Raw genomic sequence first — 26,056 nt, 5'->3', positions numbered from 1 at the left:
TTTCTGTTCTAATGCCATGTCTGCCTCCCCTGTTCCCAGCTGCCTTCACCATGATTGGGACATCCAACCATTTGTCGGATCGTTGCTCCCAGTTTGCCATCCCCTCCCTCTGCCACTTTGCCTTCCCGACATGCGACCGCAGCTCGGGAACCGACAAACCTCGCGACCTGTGTAAGGACGAGTGTGAGATCCTGGAGAACGACTTGTGTAAGACAGAGTACATCATCGCCCGCTCAAACCCTCTGATCCTGAAGAGACTGAAGCTGCCCAACTGTGAGGACCTGGCTGCCTCTGACAGTCCCGAGGCTGCAAACTGTCTGAGGATAGGCATCCCCATGGCTGAGCCCATCAACAAGAGTAAGACTAGTTCACCTGCTGATTAAATGACCTCCTTTATTACTGCTAATACTCATTATTATTGTATGAGGAGAGGTATCCCTGCGGCCTAGTTGTTGAAGAAGTGTTTTGAAAACTTTGGTTTTTGATAAGTCCAAGTATGCTCTGATATTAGAATTAACTTAATGGGCCAAGTATAGTTAAACCCTTATTTTATATTCTCACTTTGTTGATTAAATCAATTGAGTGAAATGTCAAAAATAGTGGGAAACATCCATCACAATGTCCCTGAGCCTGATGTGATGCCTTCAGATTGTTTATTTTGTCCAACTAAAACCCAAAGACATTTGACTTACTATAATTTTTGGCAAAGAAACACATTAAATCTGCATATCTGCTAAGCTTAAACAAGTAAACGTTTTTGCTTGAAAAATGACAATTAATTAATTATCAAAATAGTTGTCAATTATTTTTTAAATCAACTAATTCATTACTCTGCTAATCATTGCAGCTCTAGTCAAACTTAAAATGAATTTATCTTCAGTTGCTCTCAAAGTTTTCAGTGTACTACAGTATGCATATTTTTAGACATCAAAATTGACTGCAGATGATCTCTCCCATGATTTTCATTCTATCTTATTATGTCCCTCTGAATTTGATATTCCAGTTTGTAAAGGTTTTTGTCAGGTTTTTGTCAATCCACCACCAGCTCAACAAAGTCAGCTGTCAACAAAGTCAACACTAAATACACCTGGGTATCTGAGTTAAGCAGTGAGCCACTGCCATCCACTGCCAGCCAGCCAAAAGAAAGAAGGCCCATTGCTCAGCCCAGCACAAACAATTAATGCACAATCCTGTCTTGCTTTTCAGATCACAAGTGTTACAACAGCAGCGGGGCAGACTACCGCGGGACTGTCAGCATGACAAAGTCGGGGCGTCAGTGTCAGCCCTGGAACTCCCAGTATCCTCACAGCCACACCTTCTTGGCTGTCCGCTATCCGGAGCTGAATGGAGGGCACTCGTACTGCCGCAACCCAGGGAACAAACATGAGGCCCCCTGGTGCCTCACACTGGACGAGGGGGTCCGCATGGAGCTCTGTGACATACCCATCTGTGGTGAGAGACTAGAATATGTTTAAGTCAATAGTAATAGTATGGAGAATGTCAAGATTATTATTGGCCAGCGTCAATATCACATAAGTCATGCAGTAATCTGTAGATCTGAAGTAATTCCTCTCTATCCATCCCCGTAGACCATAAAGACAAGTCTGGTGGCAGCAACATGGAGATCTTGTACATCCTGGTTCCCAGTGTGGCCATCCCATTAGCCATTGCCTTGCTGTTCTTCTTCATTTGTGTGTGCCGCAACAACCAGAAGTCCTCCAGGCCTCCTGCCCCCCGCCAGCCCAAACCGGTCCGAGGACAAAACGTTGAGATGTCCATGCTGACAACTGCATACAAGCCGAAGGTAGAGAGCAGCACAGTTACAACACATGACACTTTGTGTGGGGAAAGTAAATAACGAAGGTTCTTTCTGTGTCTTACTGAGCCTACCCTCACTGACAATAAGCACTCAGTAGAGCACATACCTCCACCAAGGCCAAACAATCCTACACATCTGTGTTGTGTTTATCTGCACCAAATTACACAAACTTACTGATCTTTTTTGTGCAGTAGAGTGATAACACAACAAGTGTAGACAAGTACAGGGACACATGAACAGTCAAAATAGAACATACAAGGTAAGACAAAGACTAACAACAAAAACAAAGACAACAAAAACAGAGGCCCAGCAAAAACTGCGCTCACAGATGGTTGTGTTACTGTGTGTGGTGTGTGTGCATGTGTGTCTTGTGTGTGAATGGGAAAATGTGGGCGAGGAGCGTGTAACTAACCAACTAATAGATCTAAGTGCCATAAATATATCAGTTTTTTAAAATCAAGATCCATGCAATACATCCCTGGGCCACGCCCCATCCCTCCACCAAGGTTGGTGCAAATTGATGCTTTTTGCGTAGTCCTGCCTACAAATAAACAAACAAACCAGCAGACACAGGTGAAAACCTCCTTGGCTGTGGTAAAAAAAATTGAAAACTGAAAACACATCAGTGAACATAAAGTGGAATCAACACCTCTCTAAAGCAGTTCCAACAAAAAAGGAACATTCTAATCTTCACGAAGGTAGGATTTACTGCAGGATTGCTGAATTAGTTGCAGTTAGGTGTAACTAATAAACTGGCAACTGATACTGTATACTCACAGAGCATTTTGGACTGTCCCATGGTGACTCAAAACAAGCACAGTTTTGCTGTATTTGTCTTTTTTAGTCATAAGAGCAGACTGAGGAAGGAGTCAAAACACTGGCACGGCTCTCTGTGTGTCAACTGGGATAGATCGCAGCATGCTGGGGTTACGGGGTTTTAGTGTGTGTGTTTATAAGCGTGTGTGTGTGTGGAAAGGACCTGTCTCAGCCAAAGCTTCAGATCTCTACCGTCAGAGCTCAGCAGGTTCAGGAGTGTTCAACTGCAGCTCTTTTGCTCTCTCTTTATTTCTCTCCCACTGTCTCCTTTTTTCCACATCTCTTCCTCACACTCCTCTCACTTAATCCATCTTTTCTTGTTGGTCTTCCTCTGTCTCTCCCTCCATCCCTCCACTTCTGGAACTCTTTTTTTTTCACCCTTCACTCTCTCCTTCCTCCCCTCCCTCTTTCACAGAACCTCTTTGTAATGTAGATTATCAAGCCTCTGCTCTGCCAGCCAACACATTGCTCACACTAGGATCTGTATCATATTTCTTTCAAGGTTGCACACTCGGTCATATCATGCCTGTTTATCTTTTTCCACATAAATTTGGTGGTGGGTGGGTGGGTGGGGTGGTTATCTAGACAGCATGTCTGCTTGTGCAAACCAGAGCTGATGCTCAAGGTAATGTGTATGATATTACCATCAACAGCTGTGAGGAGAACCACAAAATGTCACAGAAGCGTCAGAAACCATTAATATCTCTGGTTTATTTTGTGTTTTTGGAATGGAACAAATGTTTCACTGACCTAATAAGGGAATCTTTCCCCGCTGTTTTTAGATGATGACCTCGTATGTGCAAAGAGTCAAGCTTACGGTACATCAAAGGGAGTTTTTCCGAGTGACAGCCATGCAGTTATGGAATTATACAGTTGATTTTAAATGGTCTTTGCGGACAACAAGGTTTTGAGATATGGTTCACACATATCAGACCTCATAACCATCCAATTTAAGACTTCAAATGCAACAAAAGCTTGTACAGAGGAGCAGTTATCTCCTTTTTTTTTTTTAGTACATGTGTATCAGTTGGTGCTTAGCTAAGACACTTTTAAATAAATGAGGATTTACATGTAATTTCTACTTTTTAAAACATTTTTGATAAGTGATAAATCCTCATATTTTACAGTAACTTATGTAGATTATTGCCAAAGTGAGTCTCCCTCCTCTTTATCCGTCTTATCTACATCTTTGTCTTGGGTTAGGTTTAGGCTGCTACCCAGCAGGCTTTGCTGCAGGGTCACCCAGGGGCCACTGCCTGTGACAATCCATTTAGACACACATAAACATACACGTGTGTTTACACACATACACACACAAACCTGCGGTGGTGTGAGGAGGATCTGAGGGTTTTGGGTGTGGGGAGGAAAGAAGGGGTGAAACAAACCCATAACTAAAAACATCTGTGTCTCTCATAACATCAGCAGGCCCCACACTCCTCTCATACACAGAATCTGATACACAATCAGTAACACACACACACACACACCACCCCCATCAGAGCTCATACAGTCCTGTGTGAGTGTGAGTGTGTGTCTCCTGCTCACTGAGGAATTTCATTATTCATCTCTGAGTTCCTGGAATCTGAAAATCTCTGCCAACCTCCACTCACCTTTTATCTGCTCCCAAGTACAGCTACACACACACACACACACACACACACACACACACATTCCCATTCCCTCTGTGTCTGAGATCACCTGGACAGCTCTTAGATGGGAGAGTTTAGCCGGAGTCATCAAGGATAAACAACCAAACCTAAAGGGACAAAGAACTCCCACCCGCTCATAAACAAACCTGCACACAGTCAAAGTGCTGGACACTAATTCTCAGATTACATATCCTCTAATTGTGCAGTTCTTTAAACAGCAATTCATCTACACTGGTTTTGGATCTGTTGTACTGGGGGTTGTTAGAAATGGCTCAGCAAAAATTATAATAACACAACACAGAAGTTGTCTTCGATCTGACTTTAAAAGCTACATCTGGTGTTGTCAGCAAAACAAAACAAATCCCACGCAAACACCAAAGCCATCAAATTGACAGTCCCTCTCTCAGTTTCTTCCAACTGTTACTGTCTGTAACACCGCCGCAAGCCCATGCATTCCTTTTGAAGATGCAAATCTGTATAATCATGTACACATATATTTTGATTTTTAAAAAGGAGCCTCCAGTCTGAGTCCTTCTCAGTGGGCATGAAAGACTAAAAAGGCAGTGCCATCCCTCACAAAGAAAGCTACAGCTCTTTCTGTCATTTCTGCAGCTGATTCTACAGTTTTACTGGCAAGAGAATTAATTGCTCAGTCTTCCTAAATGCTGCTAACCTGTCAGATAAATTACATTTTACGCTGCCAGATTTCGTAATTTTCCCACATTGCTTTCCAAAGGTTTAAAGGGAGTCATTAAGAGCTGATGTAATGGATTGAGTCTGATTATGACAATTATCAACTCTCCAGACTATACTTTTATTTTACATGCACTGACAAGCACACACAAGCTCAAACACATATTTGGTGTTATATCAGGCAGTTTGCCTGCATCGAATTAGAAGCTGCAACGTAAACTTTGTGTCAGCGTTTCACTTTTCCATACGGCGATAATGGGGAGGAAACCGTCCTGGCCTAACAAAGTAAATAATGATCAAATTTTTCTGTCACATCTCTTCTACTCGCTGATCTCATTTCTCCCTTTTCCTTTCCCCTCTTTTTTTTTTTCTCTTTGCAGAGTAAGGCCAAAGAGCTTCCCCTGTCAGCAGTGCGTTTCATGGAGGAGCTCGGAGAGTGCCCTTTAGGGAAGATCTACAAGGGTCACCTGTATCTACCTGGCATGGATCAGGCACAGCTTGTGGCCATAAAGACCCTGAAGGATATCTCCAGTGCCCAGCAGTGGGGTGACTTCCAGCAGGTACAGAATGGATCACTGCTACCAAAGCTTTTAAAGTTTACTTCTCTTAATTTTGCTTAATTTGAATGCTCAAAGCTTTGTAAACATATCCACCTTATAAGGGAGAGTATGCAACAAGAGTTACCTTAAAAAAAGAAGAAAATTATACTGTAGCAGCTCAAGTCTAAATTGTGAGTCATTGTAAAAGACATGCTTTCAACTGGCAATTGTGAAATGTAATGTGATACTAAAATACTGCTATTTTAAACTACAAGGGGGTATGTTCCCACAGGACTTGAAGCATATGTTATATTTTCACAGAAGGTAAATGTGGTGGGCAATGGGAGACTGTATATGGCTAAAAATCACTGAACAGCAGATGAATTCACTCAAAATAGTTCCAGAAATAAACTGTAACTGCTGGCAGGTTGTCCAGATAAATTTAGATGTTAAGGAGGATTGAATTGGATGACAACACACCCTAGAAGTGGCGTGAGCTCACAGTGTAGTAGCACTTGAGACTACCCCACTAATCTTTCTTTTGGCTCAAAAGTCACCATCACTTACCTGGTTTCCAACACAGGAGGCTGCCGTGCTGACAGAGCTACAACACCCAAACGTGGTGTGCCTGCTGGGTGTGGTGACCCAGGAGCAGCCCGTCTGTATGCTGTTTGAGTTTCTCCCTCAAGGTGACCTCCACGAGTTCCTCATCATGCGTTCACCACACTCTGATGTCGGCTGCAGCAGCGATGAGGACGGCACGGTGAAATCCAGCCTGGATCATGGAGACTTCCTGCATATGGCCATACAGGTGGAATAAGACAGCAGTCATGATTTCTAATTCTGCCCTCCCATAGCTCCTTTCACTGCATCACATCTAATAAATCCTTCAATATTGTTTTTTTCTAACTGATCTAATCTAGGTGGCTGCTGGGATGGAGTATTTGTCAAGTCACTTCTACATTCACAAAGACCTCGCTGCTCGGAACATTTTAGTAGGCGAACAGCTCCACGTTAAGATCTCTGACCTGGGTCTCTCCAGAGAGATCTACTCCTCAGACTACTACTGCATCCAGCCCAAAACCCTACTGCCCATCCGCTGGATGCCTCCCGAGGCCATCGCCTACGGCAAGTTCACCACAGACTCAGACATCTGGTCATTCGGAGTTGTGCTGTGGGAGATCTTCAGTTACGGCCTGCAGCCATATTACGGCTTCTCCAACCAGGAAGTGATGGAGATGGTGAGGAAGAGGCAGCTGCTGCCCTGCCCCGAGGACTGCCCGCCAAGGTGTGTTCATGTTAATATTATAGGTCAACAGAAATGGTTGAATTATGAGTAAATAAGATAAGATAACTTCAACTGCACCTTCATCTCATTTAGGACAAACAGTATACTGTAGCTTGTGTTGTATCAGTAAGACAGCACTGTTTTACCTTCAGTTTTTATGTTGTGTTGTGTTCATGTTGTGTTTCAAAGACTACAACTGCTCTTTTTCTTACTCTTAAAAACTTCTTTTCTCCTAATCAATAAAATTGAACAAAAAAAATCCTGAGATTGCAGGTTTGCAGCAGAATTTCATGCAAAGGCAGGTTTGCACATTCAAACATTAAAACGCATTCAAGACCTCGCAGTAAAGAAAGGAAAATGCTCCTCAGGCACTCAGGCAGAGAGAGGAGTAGAGATGTGTTAACAACCTTTATTTAGTCAGGAATAAAAACACTGAGCAGTCACCTCTCCCCTCAACTCCTCTAAAGTACTTGAAGAACATTTTCTTTTCTTTACTAAGATCAGTTTTTATCCTCAAGAGCACCTTAACTCCTCCTGGATTCATTGCAAGTGTGAACAGTGAACACCAGGCCTCTTCTTTTGTCTTCACATTAAATAGCTTACTGATAGGATGTCATGTACAGTTCTGAATATTGAGATGCCAACAGAATGAACTGATTTTTGAAATTTCAATAAGAGAGTTAAAATGTGGCCCAAAAATGTACTAAAGAAGAAAGAATCATTCACAAAAGCATTTTACACCATCACTACTGCCTACAGAGATTTTATTTTTCAAAATTTATTTTAAGATCTTTTTGGAGTGGCAGTCTTGCCTTTATTTAACAGTCACACAGAGTAACAGGCGAGATGAAGACAGCAAACATGGAAGGAGAAAGAGAGAGGGTTATGATATGATCAAACAAGGATGCTGAAGTATATGAAGTGTATCTTAATCAAGAGGGCACCAGTGCTTGTTATTACTCCAAATACAAACAGCATGTGTAAAGTTTTATAGAATTTAGCTGAATGTTTCACATAACCAAGTATTCATTCCAAAAAATGTGATGTAGAGTCTTCATTGAGAGAAATTAGTTTATTGAATTAAACACAGCCATACACTATTTTTAAAAAAAATTGAAATGTTTTATTCCTCAGATTCTATGGTTTGATGACTGAGTGCTGGCAGGAGGGACCAGGACGCAGACCGAGGTTCAAGGACATCCACGTCCGCCTGCGAGCCTGGGAGGGGCTGTCATCCCACGCCAGTTCCAGCACACCCTCTGGGGGCGGAGGCAACGCCACCACCCAGACCACCTCACTCAGTGCCAGCCCTGTGAGCAACCTCAGCAACCCCCGCTATGCCGCAGCCGCCGCCGCAGCAGGATACCTCTACCCAGCCCAGGCTATTCCTTCGCCCGGCCAGATGGCTCCGATTCCAGCCTGGACGCCCATGGCTGTGCCCCAAACCCACCAGCGCTTTATCCCCGTCAATGGATACCCCATCCCGCCAGGGTACGCCGCTTTTCCCGCCCACTTCCCTCCCCCGGCTCCGCCCACTAGGGTAATCCAGCACCACCTGCCGCCTCCTAAAAGCCGCTCACCCAGCAGCGCTAGCGGTTCCACCAGCACGGGTCACGTAAGCGGTGTACCCTCCACCACGGGCTCCAACCACGACGCCAACGCGCCGCTGCTTTCCCACTGCATCATGCCGGGGAGCGGCGGAGGGCCGGCTCAGGTGTATGGACAAGTTTCCCAGAAGGGGGGGATGGGGCAGCTGGAACACGCGTCACAAACGGCAGCGCTGCTCGGTGCTGATTCTGACGTACTGATGTACAACGACTCGGTCATCACCGCAGACCTGTAGATAGTTAGACGGATACTCACACTCTTTCTTCTTGGGACCTAAACATGAGAAGTTTTGCCTTTCACCCAGGGACCTGGTCTAATAAGAGACCGGACAGAAACAGGCCTGGAGGCACATCTGGGTGTGCAAGAAACACTGTCGCAGCTACACAAGTATATACACAGCTGTTTGACTTTTCAATGCCTTATTGTTTAAAGCAAGTGTACTTACTACCATGGTTTGAAAATGTTATTATTTTAACCTCTGTGTAAATACGGTACATAAGTCCTGAATGAATGAAATACAAAGATATATATTCAAAAGAACATTTTATTATGGAAAAACACTTTTAGGTGAAAAAGTAGCGAATCCATCCTGTGTCCTTACCTTACCTTGCCTTGCAGCAGTGGTGTGACTTGCTTGTGTCCGGACATTAAAATGCAAAAATGTGCTGTACAGAAAGAAAATTGCGTTTAGCAAGTGATAACCAAGCGATCAACAGTGGGAAGAGCAGCCTGAGCAAACCAGGGGTGTGGAGGCTTTTACTGAGAATACCAGCAGCGACCTGCCCACATACAACAGCAGACAAGGCGTACAGGTGATGTACCCTGCCCCGAAAAACTGGACCCTGAAGCTAAACTTTAGCATGTTAGATTGTTACATGAGCGCTTCTTTTCACACAGAATTCATTTTCACACAGAATCCTTTCAGAAATGACACCTGAATGTTTTTGTGCAGCCTCAGCTTGACTATCTGAGACTTCTGCAACATGGACACAGGACTCTTTGCCTTTTTCAAACCTCAGTATGCTGCAAGCTGTCCAGGCTGAGAAACAAGGAAGGAGGGGTTTTTAAATTTTTTATTAGAGATTGAATATTAAACTGAGCATCAGCCTTTCATCCTCCCTTCATTTCCCCATCTTCCCTACATGAATATACAGACCGTTAATGCCTCTCAGCCTTCTCCGTGCTCCCTTCAGCATTCTGTCCTCTTACCTTCCTGTCTCTAACTTCCACCCTCCCAGCAGATACAGCATTTAACTTCAAAGCTGGCTGCAGAGATCCGGATCTACAAATGAAATCATGGCAGCGTTCATATCCTCCACAGCTAAACTGGACTGCTCTCAGGGCAAACACTTGATTCACCATGTAAGGGCTAGGGTCAATTTTACTGTCAGTAATGTGAGCGGAAATTTCAACCCACACAAAAGAACATTTTTATTGTAGATTGGATGTGATATCTTAATTTCTATGGCTGAGGTTTTTTGTAATTTTGAAGGAATTTACAGATTTTATTGACAGGGCTTTGTCTTCATATCTCTGTCCTTTACTTTTCCTGTTTCACAGAGTCTGTATTGTGCAAAAATATCATAAAAGACATGGAGGAATGAAAGTGCACAAAGCAGGGAGGGTAAAAATACATAACACTCATAATACCGTAGATAGTGCTATCATTAACAAAACAGACAGAAAATAAAAATGAATTTTATGAGCTGGGGACAGATTGTAATACTGTGTGTAGAGAGATTTATGTATGTTGCTTTTATCTGGCTCTGCATCAGTAAATGGAGACGTTTTTACAACAACTGGCACCAACTGTTCTAACTTGAAGGCGATCCACAACAAGAGCAAGGTTTAAATGGAAAAATCTAAATTGCCTTCTCTGTTTGAGTCTCTCTAATAACAGCTGTATTTATATTTGAACATATCCAGTGTCCAGTAGCATGTAATCATGTATGGTTTGGATGCATTTACTCTGATAATCCTTTTGTGATATGAAGAAGTGTGTGTGTTTGGTAAACGACTAACTCTCAGTCCTGTAATCGCACGGGTGATGCCTCATCTGTCTGTTTTTGTTTCATGATTATGGTTGATTAGAAGCATGGCTAAACATGAAGCTTTTGTTATTAAGAAAAGTCGCAGAGCCAGCTGCAGTAACAGAACCGTTTATGATCTTAATTGTTATTATTGTTATGAAATTACCCCCCGCAACCCCCAGTACCTGTGTAGTAGACAATCATTAGTTTTGGTCATTCAGAAGTAAGTTTTGCACTCTGCTGTTGTTTACAGAGCAATCAGCTATATTTGTTAATCAAGCATACATTTTACATGACACAAGTGTGCTCATAAAACACTAAAAACACAGTGCATTGTTGAATATCCAAGTCTTCAATAGACAATTATTGAATGGAGGTAAACAAGACTCTATCCTGTTCACTCCAGTATTCAGTTCTTTTAGTCTTAAAGACATATAAAAATAATAAATAAATCAGATTTACATCAATCAGACTGAGCTGTAGTTTCCCCCTGAAAAAAAATTATTTAAACCAAATATTGTCAACAGAGAAGCTGATTGTCTGCCTGATGAAGGGAGAAGTTTTTGTTTCCAACTCTGGAAGAGATTTGTTTCTCATATCAAATCCAGTCCAAAATTATTTGAATTATTTGAAGTAAACTTTTCCATCAAGTTTTTATTTCATTGCTACCTTTTGTCTCCGTACTGTACTCTTTGTTGTTTCCTCTGAAGCAGAGTGAGCTACCTAGGCATCTGAGTTTGTACACGTGACCTCCAGCATGTAAAGGATGAATGTGTACTGCTATAACAGTGCAAAAACCACTTGTACAGAAGACTGTGAATCTTAATCAAGTCTAGGTATTTTTGTTTTATTTGGCAAAAACAAATCATTATTTTACCTTTTTTTGTTTTATTCTAGATCTGTTTTTTTTTTTTTTTAAGAAAAACATCATACAAATAAATTTATATTTCAGTAACAGTGTACCCATCACAAAAGGTTTACATTCTTATCCTTTTGACCAAGAGATGCCTTGTCTTTGTATTTTGTCTGAACATTTTTGCACAGATGTTTTGTATTGCAAAATCATTTATTAAATGATGTTGTTTGGTTAACTTTGCACTCGGTGATATTTCAGGCGTTCAGTTTTCTCTTCTAGTCTGTAATGACAGTGTGAAACCACTAGGCGCCACCAAATCACCTCTATCGTGAATCTTCTTGAATTTGTTTGCCTCACAATCTCAATGACCATTGTTGACCAGGTGGTGGTGCCCTTTAGCTTTCCTCTTCAGCATAGGTATCAGCTTAAAAACAGCTGGAAATAATATTAGTCCAGCTAGAATTTGGCCAAAGATGGAAAAATGACTCCAGTATAATGTTCCTCTGTGCTTGCTTGTGTGTGTTTTCACATTTCCTGCTCAAAGTCACATTGCACTTTGAATGAGCCATGAGAGGAAGAGGAGCCTCACCAGTCTGCATACATATCCAATATTTGTCTGCATAGAAACAAAATTGCTGTCTTAATCACTGCACACACCACAACAAGCATCCTTTTATTATATACACTATTAAAGTAACTTGGTTTTGGTTTACCTAAATTTCAAAAACCATTTTCCCTAACTATTAACAGTATCATTGTGCTTGCTTATGTTCACAAATTGTGATGAGCTGAATGAAACAACTCAATTTTCTTCTCTTATTTCATTCATGTAGTTTTTAAAGGCCTGGAAGGGGAATAATAAATTATACTCTATTCCTGAAGAACTAGACACCTCAAATTTATTTTTTATTTTATTTTTATTTTTTCCTCTTTTGAACTCTAGACAGACAGCTCTTTTTCGTTGTGGGTGAAAAAGCAAAATATGGAGCTCCCTCATAGTGTAAGAAATATCAGTGACTGAGTTCTTCATTGCCTCTCACCCTCCTCTGAAGACTCAGTGTGTGTGTGTTTGCAGAAAGAAGATGAAAAGACGAAAAGAGCCGCTCTGGAACAGTTTGTATTATGAACAAGCATCAGTAGCAGAGGAGTAAACTCCCATGACTTCTTCATCAGAGGCACAACACTCTGAAACTATTGGATATAATTTCCCCCAAGGCGAGAACTGAAAACCATTTGCTACGCTCGCAAGTGCAGCCAGAGAGAGCGAGTGAGGAGGAGAAAAAAGAAAGCATTTGTATAGAGTCTGGTGGAGCAAGAAACACAGTAACTGTTCTGACCTGAATACATAGAGATATGACTCATGGTTATCTTTCATTATTGATAATTATAGCTAATTGATTAGTCTACAAATGAATGAAAACAATAACATCTCCATGACATCTTCAAATTGCTTGCTTTGTCTGACCTGCAGGTCAAAATCAGTTTATTTAAAACACAAAAAAATAACAAATTTTCACATTTTTCACTCAGAATCAGCAAATGTTTGTCATTGTTTCCTGATTGTGGATTGCTGGTAAATACTCAAGGAATAATATCAAAGAAATGTTCTGCTGATCAACTAGTGGATTAACTGACAAATCATTTCAAAGGCTGGACTGTATTTAACATATAGGCTAGTTAGCCACATTCAACCCATATTTGGTTCCACTCCCAAAAGATGATGATTAATAAGTCACCAGTCAGTACCGCAGAAACGTAAGTATCACAAAAATTAAAACGATTAGGGCAAAAATGCAACCTGTTGCTTGGCAGAAATGACATGGTGGTGATGATTGACGCCACTGACGTTAGAAAACGTCTTCTAAGCAACGCTACGTCTTCCGGGCAGTCTGGACACAATCAGAAAGTGACGAGACGATGCTAGCTGGTTAGCATGCTAACTTCAGTAGAGGAAAAGAAGTGGCTGGACTACAAGCAAAACAAGCGTTAGCATTGGCGTTGCTTTCTACTGCTGGAAACAGCTTTCGGCGAATAAAAGAATGAAGTTTGAAGCTGAACTCGGAACCTTTCTTCTAGACTGGTAAGTAAACAGTTGTTAATGCTAACGTTAGCAATGTTGCAATAGCAAAATTTAAAGTAGCCTACTCACACTACCGAAAATGCCCTCTGTGTTGTACTATTGTTTACTGATGCACCAGTGTGTGAGCAGTATTTTACTGCTAAAGATGGCCAAGATGGAGCCAGTTCCCACTTTATACAGTTAGATCATTTTATCAAGTTGTTTCCAACCAAATAAGGGATCATAAGATGATTAACTGGGTAGGAAATAAGAAAAAAGCAAGAGATTCTGCACTTGTTCTGTTCTCCAAACTAAACTTTCCTGTTTCGTGATAAATTTGTTCAACAATTTTATTTCACTGGGCCTCTAACAGTTATTTAAATGAAACCATCCGAGAGTTTTGGAAGGAAAATGTCTCTTTGATCGAACATCTCATGCGCAACATGACAAGGGGCCTTAACTAGACAGTGCATACTTGTAAGAGGCCACAAGCCAATGGCAACAAAACACTGGTGTAATCTCTAATAATGCATTGTACTTTAAAAGCTGGTTTTATGTGAAGTTTTCTCTGAAATGTGGTGGAGTAGAAGTATTAAATAGCATAAAGTTGTAATACAAAAGCACCTCAGAGTTATACTTAGGCACAGATAAGTAAATGTACTTATAGTTACGCTCCACTGCTGCTAAATGGATTTAAACATCACACTCTCAGAGTCTGAATGATAGGTGTAGTGGGAATGGGTGTGTCCTGTTCTGATGCTAAAATCCCTCTGGTTCAAAGCCAGAACTTCTTGCGACCAGACCATGTAACTGAGGACGACCACTCCCTCTCCACCAATGACAGACGAGCCCTGAGGGTTCTCTCTGCTAAAGGAACCTCATTTAGCCTCTTGAGTTTAGGGTGTAATGTCCTGTAATGTGCTTTGAAAGTAAAGGAGAGGCTGGCTTAAAGCAAGAGAGATGGATGACTAAAGGGTGGAAGGAGAGGGATACAGGTAGAGTGCATTGAATGGCTGAGAGGGATTATGTGTGGCTTGAAATTACGGCATACAGTGAAGGGATCATGCAGGTTAAAGGTGTATCTCTTTTACCCTGAGGTCTTTATGGAGACAACATGTAAACAGTGAGTCAGCAGAGAGTGGTGCAATGCAGAGAGATTCAGGACCTGATTGTTTCTAGTTGTGGGGTCTGGGTTCATCTGAGCCCACCAAGAGGATCAGGAATAGAGCTGAAGGATAAGAAGTGAAGTGTTCAGAGGATTGAGGTAAAAATATAAAAGTCAGCACACGTGTGAGCTAAAGAAGGAAAGAAGGAAAGCAACAAACACATCAATAGTATAGTATGTATGTATAGTGTGGTCTTTCAAATTGTGACCACACCCAGCTGTGATGTTAGGTGTCATCAGGGTTTCGAGAGTTTTAGCTTTCAGAGACCGGTACAGCTATGCTTTTCCTCCTTTCCAAAGTCTAGTGTGGAGTTGGCCTTTATGTTTCATGACCCCAGGTTTTATGAAAACCAGTATAAGATATGTGATGGCAAGTAGAAAATTGAAGAAAAAGAGTGTTGACTAGTCAATCAACAGAAAATTTAACAGCAGTTTTGACTGTCAAGGACACACATCAATCACTGGCCTCTGTCAGCTTCTCAAAAGCTTGAATTTGCTGCTTTGAATATCATTTTGTCTTGGACTGTTGATTGGACAAAATGAGCAATTTGAGGACAACAATAATGAAAATAAGTTGCAGCGCCAGTAGATTTTAAAACATAACTCAAGGAAGCATAATGCATTAACCCTCACCCTTATCAGTGCACTGGATGAAGTGAGAGACTCCACAGAGTGTTTCACACTCATTCAGAAATGTAAAATATAGAGCTCTTATATCAACAAGATACTCCTGGCTCTGGTCTGGTCTGCAGGAACAGGGTGAGGGAGTTAGAAGCAGAGACAGGGATTCAGTTTCACCGTCATCTCACTCTGTCATGATGGTGCACGAAGCCTCTAACAAGCCCCTGATTGTTGGGGAACATGAGCTGTTTTTGTTGAGAGGCTGACAGGCGCTTGACCTCCGCTGTCCGTGCTGCTACATACTGACCTTGGAGAGGGGAAGTGAAGTGAAGCCTTTGAACGCTGTCAAGTGAACTATCAGTGCCTGGTTTAATTTCCCTGGGGGCCTTGACAGAGTTAAGACAGGTCATGTGGACTGAATAGTCATCTGCCTGGTTCTTTGGTTTCCTTATGACTGTAAACTCTTTATTTGTTTAAAGTTTATTTGCAAATTACTGACCTGAAGTATGATACAAAATAACTTGTAGCTTTTGTGCTTTGTACAAATGCCTTAAAAAACAGAAACCATAATGTAGATGTTGTCACCAAGATGTCTCAGTTGCTGTCACAGAGATTTCAAACCCAGATATATTTTTATTTTAGCAAAAGGAGTTTTCATGACTGTTTCATTTAACAGGACTAAGAGTCTACAGCTGTGCTAGCAGCTCTGTGAGGCATTACAGGCACAAATGTGCTTTAAGCTACATGCCAATGTCAGCAGGTACAAAGTTTACTGTGTTCACCAACATAGTTTGGTGTGTTAGCATGCTAACACTTGTTTAATGGACTGAACATGACAGCTGAGGCTGGTGGACAAATTGAGGCTTTGACATGATCCATCCAAAAGTCTGATGTCAACCTAACAGTGGCACAAAAGGTCAGGGGATCACTAAGGTCATGAGGATTCATCCTCTGGGGACCATGAATGTCTGTTTAAAATTTCATAGCAGTCATTTTAGTAGTTGTTGAGGTATTTTAGTCTGGATCAAACAGATGAACCAACTAACAGACTGACAAAAAAAACAATCACAAAGGCTGCATGCATAATACTGAATCCCTAAACGTCCTGTTAGTAACATTATCTGCTGAAGCGCTGAAGCACGACCTTGTGCTAGCTGTGTCTTTGACAGCTGAAACTCATTGTTCAGGTCGAAAGCATTCAGCTGTTTTAAACATTAACAGTCCCCCTCATTGTCAGACAGACACTCATATGGCTGCAGAGTCAGGGAGACGAGTGGGGAACAATAGAGTGAAAGATGGATCCACATTCCTTCTCTCTATTCATGCCTCACAGGTCTGAGATCACATGACCGCATCTCAAAAATGGCTAGTGTCCTATGATAGCATTTGCCACATCAGCTTAACTTTGAAGTAATTCTCACACAGTTTTGGTGAAGGGAAACTGTGTCAGGTGTTGAAAAACATCTGATTTCCTGCTGAATGACTCAAACATGAAGGTTCATCAATGACTTTCCCACTTTACTATTATTGAAAGTATTTGATTGTCAGCACAAGGTACTTTTTTAGCTTTGGTGTTAATGTGATTATGTCACTAACTACTACAATGGCTTGATTGGGTCTAATTATTTATTGGACTGCAGATCATCCAGTGCAGTGAATCGAGGACCTGAATTTCCCTATGAGTTTCAGAACAAAAAATCAGACCTGTTCATGCCTTCACATCATTTTGTTAAAGTTGGTACATGTATTTTCCCATTTTCCAGTGTACCCTGAATGCAGCATAAGGCCAAAGTTGCCCAGGTGCAGGCTATTTCCTGATGTCCTTACCTATTCTGCCTGTTGGTTCTTCAGAATCAGAAAGTCCAGCCAGCCACACAAGCAGCAAGCAGGTTTAGTCACCCAACTTTTCCAATACTACCACAAACAGGAAGTCAACAGACACTAAATGCTTTGTTCTCCCTGCAGGCCCTCTCCTGATGGACTGATTTTGATGGGGCACAAAATCTCTCCATGGTGAGTACTCTTCCAGCTTCATCACATTTTTTAACATGTACTGTAGATCATGTAATTAATTAGAAAACCCCTGCTGTGTCAGAAACACATTTCATCCAGGTGTTTATTCATATTTATTCCGGTAACATAATAATAATAATCATCCCTACTTGGTCTGCAGTGGCATCCAATTTGACCTTAAACTTTAAGTGTTTTGACTAAAAGTGATTTGTTTAGTGAAACCTAAATAGAGACCAGACCAGTTTTTAACAGCCTAAAGCCTAAAAACACTGTAGTACAACTTAATGAGATTTAAATGACCGGAGAGCCCGCATTGATTGTTAAATTGGGTGTGTGTAACAAACGTCTATTAGAGGTTAAGAGATGGATATCTTGAGACATGGTACATTTGATAGTAAAATGAGTGTGTGCATTTATATGTGCAGAGAGGCTGTGTATAAATAGTACTGGGACTAAGGACATAAATAGCCCACAGCGAGTACCTCACCTATAAATGGTGTATGTACACAAAGAGAGATGTGTGCATATATTTCTCTGCAATCATGCCATTTATACTCATCCTGACATTAAGTTACACTGTTTCATGACATTTTCTAGGCAAAAGAATTAATCGCAAAAAAATAATCAGTAGATTTTTCTATAGTGAAAATAATCATTAGTTGCAGCTTTAGAGGAAATCATACCCTATAAAACACGTATCCAAAGAGTATACAGTGACGTCTGTGGCTCTGTGAAGCTGTAATTTTATTGTACCAAATTTTGTGGCCATAAATCAAGTTGGGTGATCTACCAAAGTGGTGGACTGACCAAATGATTTTGCCATCGGTAAAGCCATTAGGAAAGTTAAGTTGTCATCTACAAGTAAAAACAGCTTTTGGGACATTTCTTTGTGTATTTGGAACTTTCTCAGCCATTACTTCTGATGAAGTCATAAATGGAAATGTTGGGCTTTGATTCAGCATAATGCTCTCAGTCCAACTCCTACCAACAGTAAATCCAATATGTATGTTTAGTTTTTAGAAGTGAATTTGTATTCACATACCCTCATTTCCCCTTCCCCTATTATTCCTTCCTGCCCCCTCCGCCCCCCCAATGCCTCCCTCTCTCCTCGTCTCTCAAACCACCTTCCCTTCTCTTCTTTTCTCCCTCTCCTCCCACTCCACTCAGACTCTCTATCTAATAATCCATCCATCTTTGTGCTGGAATGGAGGTCTAATGCTTTCCATCTGTGCGCGTCACTGATGGGGCTCCAAGGGCAAGGCCTGCCACTCTTTATTCACTGCCCCCCCTTGTCTTTTCTCCACTTCAGCTCCTTTCCAACAAAACCCTGAGTCTGGTTCCACTCAGCTCTAAAGTCTAAGATCTCTCTCCATGCTGGGGCCCCTCCTGGCCTGAGGCAGCAGAGGTAGGTCAGTCGGGCCCCTGGTTCCATGCACCCTGGATCCTGGAGATTCTGGGTCATGAATGATGAAATGGATGAATGAGCCAATTAATCACATATCTCCAATTTTCTAACCCAGAAGAACTTACAAGACACCAAATATTCTGAATAACTCTCTTCTATCACCCTTTCTCACGTCTGAAAGACGCCATCCAGTGACTGGACTGGGCTCCCATATTTACAATCCAGCTGTGGACAGTTCTGGGTAAATCAGTCCAATATGAAATAAAATGCTGAATAAGTTGATTAGACATGCAAGGTTTCAGTTATGGATTATAGTAGTAGTATAGTATTTCATCATTTAAATGTATTTGATTTAAGTATACCTGACCTTTGTATTAAACGTGAAACACGGAGGGTTACATTGAATCACTTTACTACTAATTTGTCCAAGATTTCTGCACAAATGTTTTCGATAAAGACAAAACAACAAAGGCAGAAGGTGACAAAAGAATGGAATAACAGAAAACATACGATCTAAAAACAACATCAAAAGCTTTCATGTGAGACTTAGAGGCACCATTTATGACCTGACTTGATTAAAATAGAGCTAGAATGTGTTCATTCTTGACAAGAAACAAATCAGTTGAGACACACTCTGTCTCGTCTGTGCCAGATCTTATTCAGACACAAATTGAACTCTGGCTATGTTGAGAGTTACACAGTATTCTGGATGTGTTTACTAAGATGGTGTGTTCTCAGTTTCAGCTGATGTTATCATTAGTTGAATTTATTAATTAATCTGGTGTTTGGCAGCATAACACGCTGAAAATTTTTAAATGTTTGGGGAGAGACACTTACTTAGAAATTCCCAAATGCAATCCTACATAGAGACTGTAATCGCATTTAAATATCATCTCAAAAAACACAACATTTCTTAACTAATACTTTTCTTTTTTTTTAAAATTCTGTGTTATGTACATGTGATAACTGTGAAACACATAAACACTTCAGGCTTTGAGTACCTTACACTGAATAAATAGTGAGCTATCTAATGCTGTTTTTACACTATATTAGCTTTTATTGCTTAAAATTGTATGAATCTGCTCATACTGTACAATAAAACTCTGTGATTATGATACAGACCACCCAGTCAGACTACATGCGGCATGTGGACTATGACAGTGATGATGATGTTTAAAAGAAAGACTAATTGTATAGAGGGCAGCCCAAACTCTGCAGGAGATTTTACAGTATAATGACATCTTGTCATGGTGGAGGAATGCACTTGTGCCATCAAAGGGAAAGTCCACCCTAAAAGTAAATGCAGCCTCATGTTGTTCCTCTGACTTTGGGGACATTTTAATCAGAGAGCATGATACAAACGTACCTGAGAGTATGAGTCAAGACCAGCAAGACTTGAGACTCTGGTGATGATGAAACTCCAACATTAGCTTCTTTTTCATTCTAAAGAAAAATATCACATGGGAATTCTTGTTTAGGGTGGAATTCTGCAGTAATTCTGCGGCAACAAAAGTCATCCATTTTAGCAAATTAATGGAAGAAATGGTTTGAGGGAGATTTTGCTTTGTATAGCTGGCAGTGAGACATTCATACAGCTCTGTGCTCTGAGAAATGCTCCGGCTTTTATCTTCCCTCTTTCATTGTGACCAATGCAATACTGCAGTCTCAACAAAACTGCCTTTGTGGAAAAGTCCTGATTTGGATTAAAATCAGGGAGTAAGTTGTTCTCCACTGTGCAGAATCACTGTTATGATCAGATGTGTGATTATGATTGCTCTCGTTTCCTGGTGATAAAGGTAAATGTAAAAAGATGTCTTTGCAGTATAAAAAGAGACTGGAAAAGGACTGTTCTCTGTATTCTAAAGGGAATACAATTTAACATTTTGAGAAATATGCTTATTTTCTCGCTCACTGAGAATTAGATGAGAAGATTGATATTGCTCTCATGTCCATACACTACATATTAAGCTACCACCAGCAGTGAGTTATTTTAGCTTAGCATAAAGACTGTCCCAAATCTACCTACTAGCACCTAGCTAGTGCTATTAAGTTTATTAACTAACATTTTATATCTTGTTTGTTTAATCCATAGAAAAACCATAGAGTACAAATGACATGTTAGTTGTTTGAGCTTAGTGTGTTGTCACCCTCAGAGCCAAGCTAGCCATTTCCTGTTGTCTCCAGTTTTAGCACTAAGCTAAGCTAACCGCCTGCTATTAAAAATGACAAACAGTGGTTTTCTTGGGGTTCATGTGCTGACAGATTTTTTTCACCTTTGGACAAAGCCAGGCTCACTATGAGTCTACTTCCAGTCTTTATGCTCAGCTAAGCTAATTGGCAAGAGGCTAGCTTCATCGTTGCCACAGACATTTGAATATGGTATTTGGGACTTTCAACACTGTGTAGATCCTAGACATTTATTTGGGTCTCAGTCTTATTCTGAAAGCAGCTTGGTGTGTACAGTAAAACAGGTTGATGTATCTGAAGCTTGCATTTCATGCCCATGTGATTAATGTAATAGATGGAACACTCCGTATTTTTGAAAATACATGTTTGTTTTCTTGGCTACATGAAAAGATTGATACCACCTCATGTCTACTGTCTGCGGTTGGGTAGTTTATCTGTGAAAAAACTAATTCAATTTGTTTTCTAATTTTATAAACTGCATGCTTTAAATAGTAGTCTGTTTTACTGTACATTGCCACACTACTTTCCAACTGAATCCGGATGCATTTAAAGGCATCATGAAGCTGAAAAATCGCAGATCTGTGGATAGAGTTTGGTGTGAGCAGTAGCCTATGTGGACGTTCTAATTAATATTTCATCTTTACCTGTGTGAGACATAAAATTGGAAACATGACACAACAGCAGTGCTCCTCTCTCTCTCTTTTCTTTACCTCCTCCCAGCTTCCTCTTTCTGTCTTTCTCCTCTTCCTCTCCTCCCCCCTCTCTTCCTTTCATCTCCTCGCCTCTTCCTCTGCTCCCGCCGTCCCTCTCTTTTCATCTCCTCCTCTCTCCCCTCCCTCTCTTTTGATATCTCTTTTTTTAAGGTCTGTGTCTGTACTTGCATGCAGCACACACTCATACACACAAATTCACTCATATTCACACACACGTAAACACATGAAACAACATTTCTCATTATCGGTCCCGTCCAGCAGGCAGCTTTGTAATCACGTCTGTTTGTTTATGTTTGTTATGCTGCAAACACACACATATACCTATCTCTTCTAGTTTTCCACACACATCGTTCATACACAAGCACACCGAGTCATATTTTTTTTCTCTCTCTCTCTCTCACACACACACACACAGATGTCAAACACAGCACTGCAACAAAGCCACAGCCCCAGTGTTGAATAGAGCCAGAAATAGCAGTGGGTTTGACTTGGAATCGGCTTAAGTCTTCAAAGAGAAAATTTTTGATGTAGCAAAGGGAGTGAGAGAGTGAGCGGGAGATGGAGGGAGAGAGAGAGAGAGAGAGAGGGAAAGAGGGAGAGAGAGGGGTGAAAGAGGGAGATAGGGGAGTATACTCAGGGGGGAGAACAGAGCAGATCTGGTTTGTTATATCCAGCTGTAAAAAAAGGGGGGGCAAAAAAACTTCAAAGATCCACGTTGCCATGGTAACTGTATGGTGCCTGCTTTATAGCCCCACCCCACCCCGCCTCCCCTCACCCTAGCCCAGACACACACATACATGTAGCAAATGTATTCATAAAAATTGATGGCAGCACTAGTGTAGTGGGTGCACACTCACTCACTAATACTTTTTTTCCTTCCATCTCTATCCCTTTTTTTTAATGGATACTGTTGCCGTCCATATCCAGCAGAGATCATATTGATGTGTGTAGCACTGCAGCTAATTAAAACCCAATAGGGTTAGCAGCCATTGCTTTAGTTTTTTCTGTTTGAAATTATTGGGTTAGCCTTATCTGGCAGCACTGGAGTTGCTTCTTCATGTTTTTCTGTATTGATGTTTGGGGCTTGTTCCTTGTAATTATGACATGCTATCACTTCATAGCCATTGGATCTAAATTCCATTTGTAATCAGATCCATCTTACAATCTGTCTTCTCCTTTTCAGTGATGGTGCAGACCCATGTGCTGCTGCTCTTTTATTGACTTTTAAATTGATTTCTAAACACCAGATAATTTGTAACAGATCAGTTCTTTTGTGTTTATTTACTTGCTAAAGTACAGTAATCTTTTTTTGGTGTAGAAGACAGTAGAGGACAAGAATGATGCAAGCGAACCTTATACTGAACCTTAACCTTAACCCGTATCATATGGTAATTGTACATTATGTTAAGAAACGAGGGCTTTGAGTGAGCTGAGATCCACACTAAAACACATTCAGTATCATAGATTTTATTTTATATTGATATAAATAGTTCATTGTCTATAATACTAGCAGCCACTAGAGATGCAAGTGTTAAGTTGTTGATTCTGTAATTTGGACAAATGTGAATAAAACTACTGAGAAAGTAAAGAAGCAAACTAGTGTGTTTATGACCAAGCCCCAGGTTTTTATGTTACACAACTGTTCAAAGGTTTGTCATAACAATTTTTATTATCATTCTTTGACAGACTATTGTTAATAATGTCGTAAAAGTTTCAAGGTCATGCAGGTCATTAAATATTATGGCCAGCTGTGTCTCCATGTTTGTCTGTGACCCCTAAACAATGTGGGCCTCTCTGCCTTTTTGATCCATTTCTCAGCTCTTTTTTTTCCTGCCTGGCTCTGTCCTTCTTTCATGGCCATGTGAAGCACAGGGGTCTGTCATGCATTAAGAAGAACTGGGTCTAGCTAGTTTGTCCCCGGAGCGTTTCCTGCCTGCAGATGGATGGCTGCCCAGAGACTCTGAAGCTGAAGCTCTGAAGCTGCCAGTGAGTTCACGTCAGCTGGGAACTGGGAGGTTGTTTACGTCTAAAATGATTTCTGTTTTTACCACGGGGTGATCATGAAGGCGCCATGGTCATCAAGAGAGAAAATCAGGTTAGTCAGTCAGGATCACTCCTCTGTACTTGTATGTTATCAGATATAATTGGTGTTTAGAGCACTTGAGATGGCAATTTTCTACATATCATGTTGGATGTTTTGTCAATGGCTCTTTTGTACTAATGTGTTTATTATGTTAGCAGCTATCTACTGGAACCATGTGTGATTATGGGTGGATAAGAACAACAAACTGCAACTTTTTGCATGAAATTGAGCTGTTTTTCATTCTACTTCCTTCATCTCTCTGATGGCCTCTCTGATTAGACATACAGAGAGAGTGAATGAGGATTTTCCTTGCCATGATGATGTTGGTAAGAGGAGTATTAGGAGCAGCTGTACCCAGAACATTTCCTCTGAGTGGTTTGAGGCTGACCCAGGACCAGCTGGGGAAAAAAGAGATGGCAAGAGCTGTGGTGAGAACACTCATGCAATGTATCATAACCAGTGTCATGCAACCTCATAATTCCGGTTAGTCAATGTACCCATAATCAATGAAAGCAGGTTGATTTCCATGTTAATGACTATATTTTATTCATTATGTTATTTTTACTTTTGGCACTTTTAGTGTGACCTGTGTTATTGATCTGTTTGAACATAAAAAGTGACCAGATTCTGCTCATCAAAGGGATATTTGTGGAGCTGTAATCAGCCGTTGCACGCAGTACATGCAACAAGAAACAGAATTACATCTGCAAGATCCACGGAGCAGTAAACAACAGTGAGTGCAGAGTAAAACTAAAATGTCATGCCAGCTGGGGTGGGCAGAAAAGTTAATCCCTGGTTTACCACAACAATATTCTACTGTGTCTGTGATGATTTAATTCTGTTTAGTTAGCTAAACTTTTCACTAGAGGACATCCAGTTGTTTTGTTAGTTTCTTGAAAGGGACAATGCTTTTCATTTAATTAACAGAAAAAATAAATTAAATTAGAGTTAGTCTTATTTTGATGTTTCCAAAAGGAAGTCTAAAAATCAGATAGATCTGCAGTCATGCTAGCAGCTCTGTGGGGCGGTGCTTGGACGCAGGGGTGGTTTGATCTAAATGCTCGTGTCAGCAGTTTAGTTTCCTCACAGTGACAATGCTACCATGCAGATGCTTGCCAGGTGTAGTGTCTACCATTTTAACCATCTTAGCTTAGTCTGTTAGCATTTTCTTATTGGGAATAAACATCAGCAACAAGTGCTGTGAGACTACGTGGTCATAAACCAAATAATTTGAAGATTAAAATTTTGAGCTGGATTAAAGGTTAAGGAATCACCAAAGTTTTCTTAGGGGGACATGACTGTGTGTGCCAAATTTCCAAACTGTTGAGACTTTTCAGTCCAAAAAAAAGTCAGTCTCAGTGGTGCTAGAGGAAAAGTTGGGGCCAAATTGCTGGTCTTGGCCGACCGAACAAACAACTGACAGCACATCTAAGAGTTTATTAAAGTGACATCTCCAATAGATACTCTGTGTCTCCTTTCTTTCCTTGTTCATTTTCATACCTTCTATGTTAAGTAAGGGCCTTGTTTACCAGGATGAGCGTTGCTGTAAAAGTCTAACAAGCCTCCACGTGTCAGTATGAGCCCCTATGTTTACTGATTATTGCAGAGGGAAGTTGTCATACTCAGTCAGTTGAATTTGCCTTTGGCTTCATTTACACAGCAGGAGAAAATCCACTCGTAGCACTATCTACTTTGTGTACACAAAGATATATACCCCAGCACAACTGTTTTTTTATATTAAGAGGTGTGTAACCTCACATAATCTGTCTTCAAACCTAGTCTGGGCTCACCACTTCCACAGGTAACAACCATTACTAGATCCTGAGCCAAATAATTTGTGTTTACATGTCAAAAGAAATCTCACTCACAGTCTTTGAAGCCAGATGTGAAATGCCAGAGTCTTGCTGTCATGCTTTGAAGAGGACCTTCCTGCATCTCAGCCCAGATCTCACTTAATATATTCACAAATCCTGAATCCTAGACTAATCAGCCTCACTTTCTCCTCTTCTCCACTTTATCTTCTCAAACCAGGTGGCTCTGTGGGTCTGTGTTGTAATTAAAATAATGCAAATGGGGTAATCCTGTAAAACAAATCCTTCTGTTTCTGTTAATGAAGACCCCCTAACCGCTTTCTTGTGTAATGACATATTTGTCTCTGAATAAACCAGCAATGCTCTTTCCACAGAGATATGCCAGTCAGGATTAGTTATTTTACAGGCAGCCACAGCTCTTTGGCTGAGCCGCAGTCTGAAAATGATCTGAGAGATAAAGTTAAAAAACAAGGAGAGCAGCTCAAACTTGTGGTTGCCATTTATAGCATAAACTTACACTCTGACATCTCATGAATAGTGTCATGTTTTACTGCTTTATGTTGGTGACACTGATTTCATCATACCTGTTGTTTTTAGAAATCAAGCATGAGCTATTTAGTGTTCTTGATAAGATAAAGACATGAAATTAACACCACAGTAATTGTAGTCAAATGAAACATGACATTTCCGTCGGTCCAATA

General features: G+C 40.8%; 1 protein-coding gene and 1 long non-coding RNA gene across 3 annotated transcripts in view; both read left to right on the top strand.

The window, feature by feature from the left end:
- Positions 1 to 11,538, top strand: part of ror1 (receptor tyrosine kinase-like orphan receptor 1) — a 123,632-nt gene extending 112,094 nt beyond the window's left edge. For both annotated transcript variants that reach the window (XM_018696517.1, XM_018696510.1), the window contains 7 exons: positions 40 to 357; positions 1,207 to 1,452; positions 1,590 to 1,804; positions 5,358 to 5,537; positions 6,100 to 6,327; positions 6,440 to 6,804; positions 7,939 to 11,538. In XM_018696517.1, coding sequence (XP_018552033.1) covers positions 40 to 357; positions 1,207 to 1,452; positions 1,590 to 1,804; positions 5,358 to 5,537; positions 6,100 to 6,327; positions 6,440 to 6,804; positions 7,939 to 8,647 — 2,261 coding nt within the window. In that variant the 3' untranslated portion in view covers positions 8,648 to 11,538. The remainder of the gene's footprint in view (positions 1 to 39; positions 358 to 1,206; positions 1,453 to 1,589; positions 1,805 to 5,357; positions 5,538 to 6,099; positions 6,328 to 6,439; positions 6,805 to 7,938) is intronic.
- Positions 11,539 to 13,006: 1,468 nt separating this feature from the next.
- Positions 13,007 to 26,056, top strand: LOC108897083 (uncharacterized). The gene is made up of 4 exons (XR_001963236.2): positions 13,007 to 13,378; positions 16,907 to 17,032; positions 17,109 to 17,156; positions 18,466 to 26,056. It is a non-coding gene; the product is annotated as an uncharacterized LOC108897083 (long non-coding RNA).

Source organism: Lates calcarifer, linkage group LG17 (genome assembly GCF_001640805.2).
Source record: "Lates calcarifer isolate ASB-BC8 linkage group LG17, TLL_Latcal_v3, whole genome shotgun sequence".
Taxonomy (NCBI): Eukaryota; Metazoa; Chordata; class Actinopteri; family Centropomidae; genus Lates; species Lates calcarifer.
Note: the sequence above shows the minus strand (reverse complement) of the source record. Positions and strands in the feature narration are given on the sequence as shown.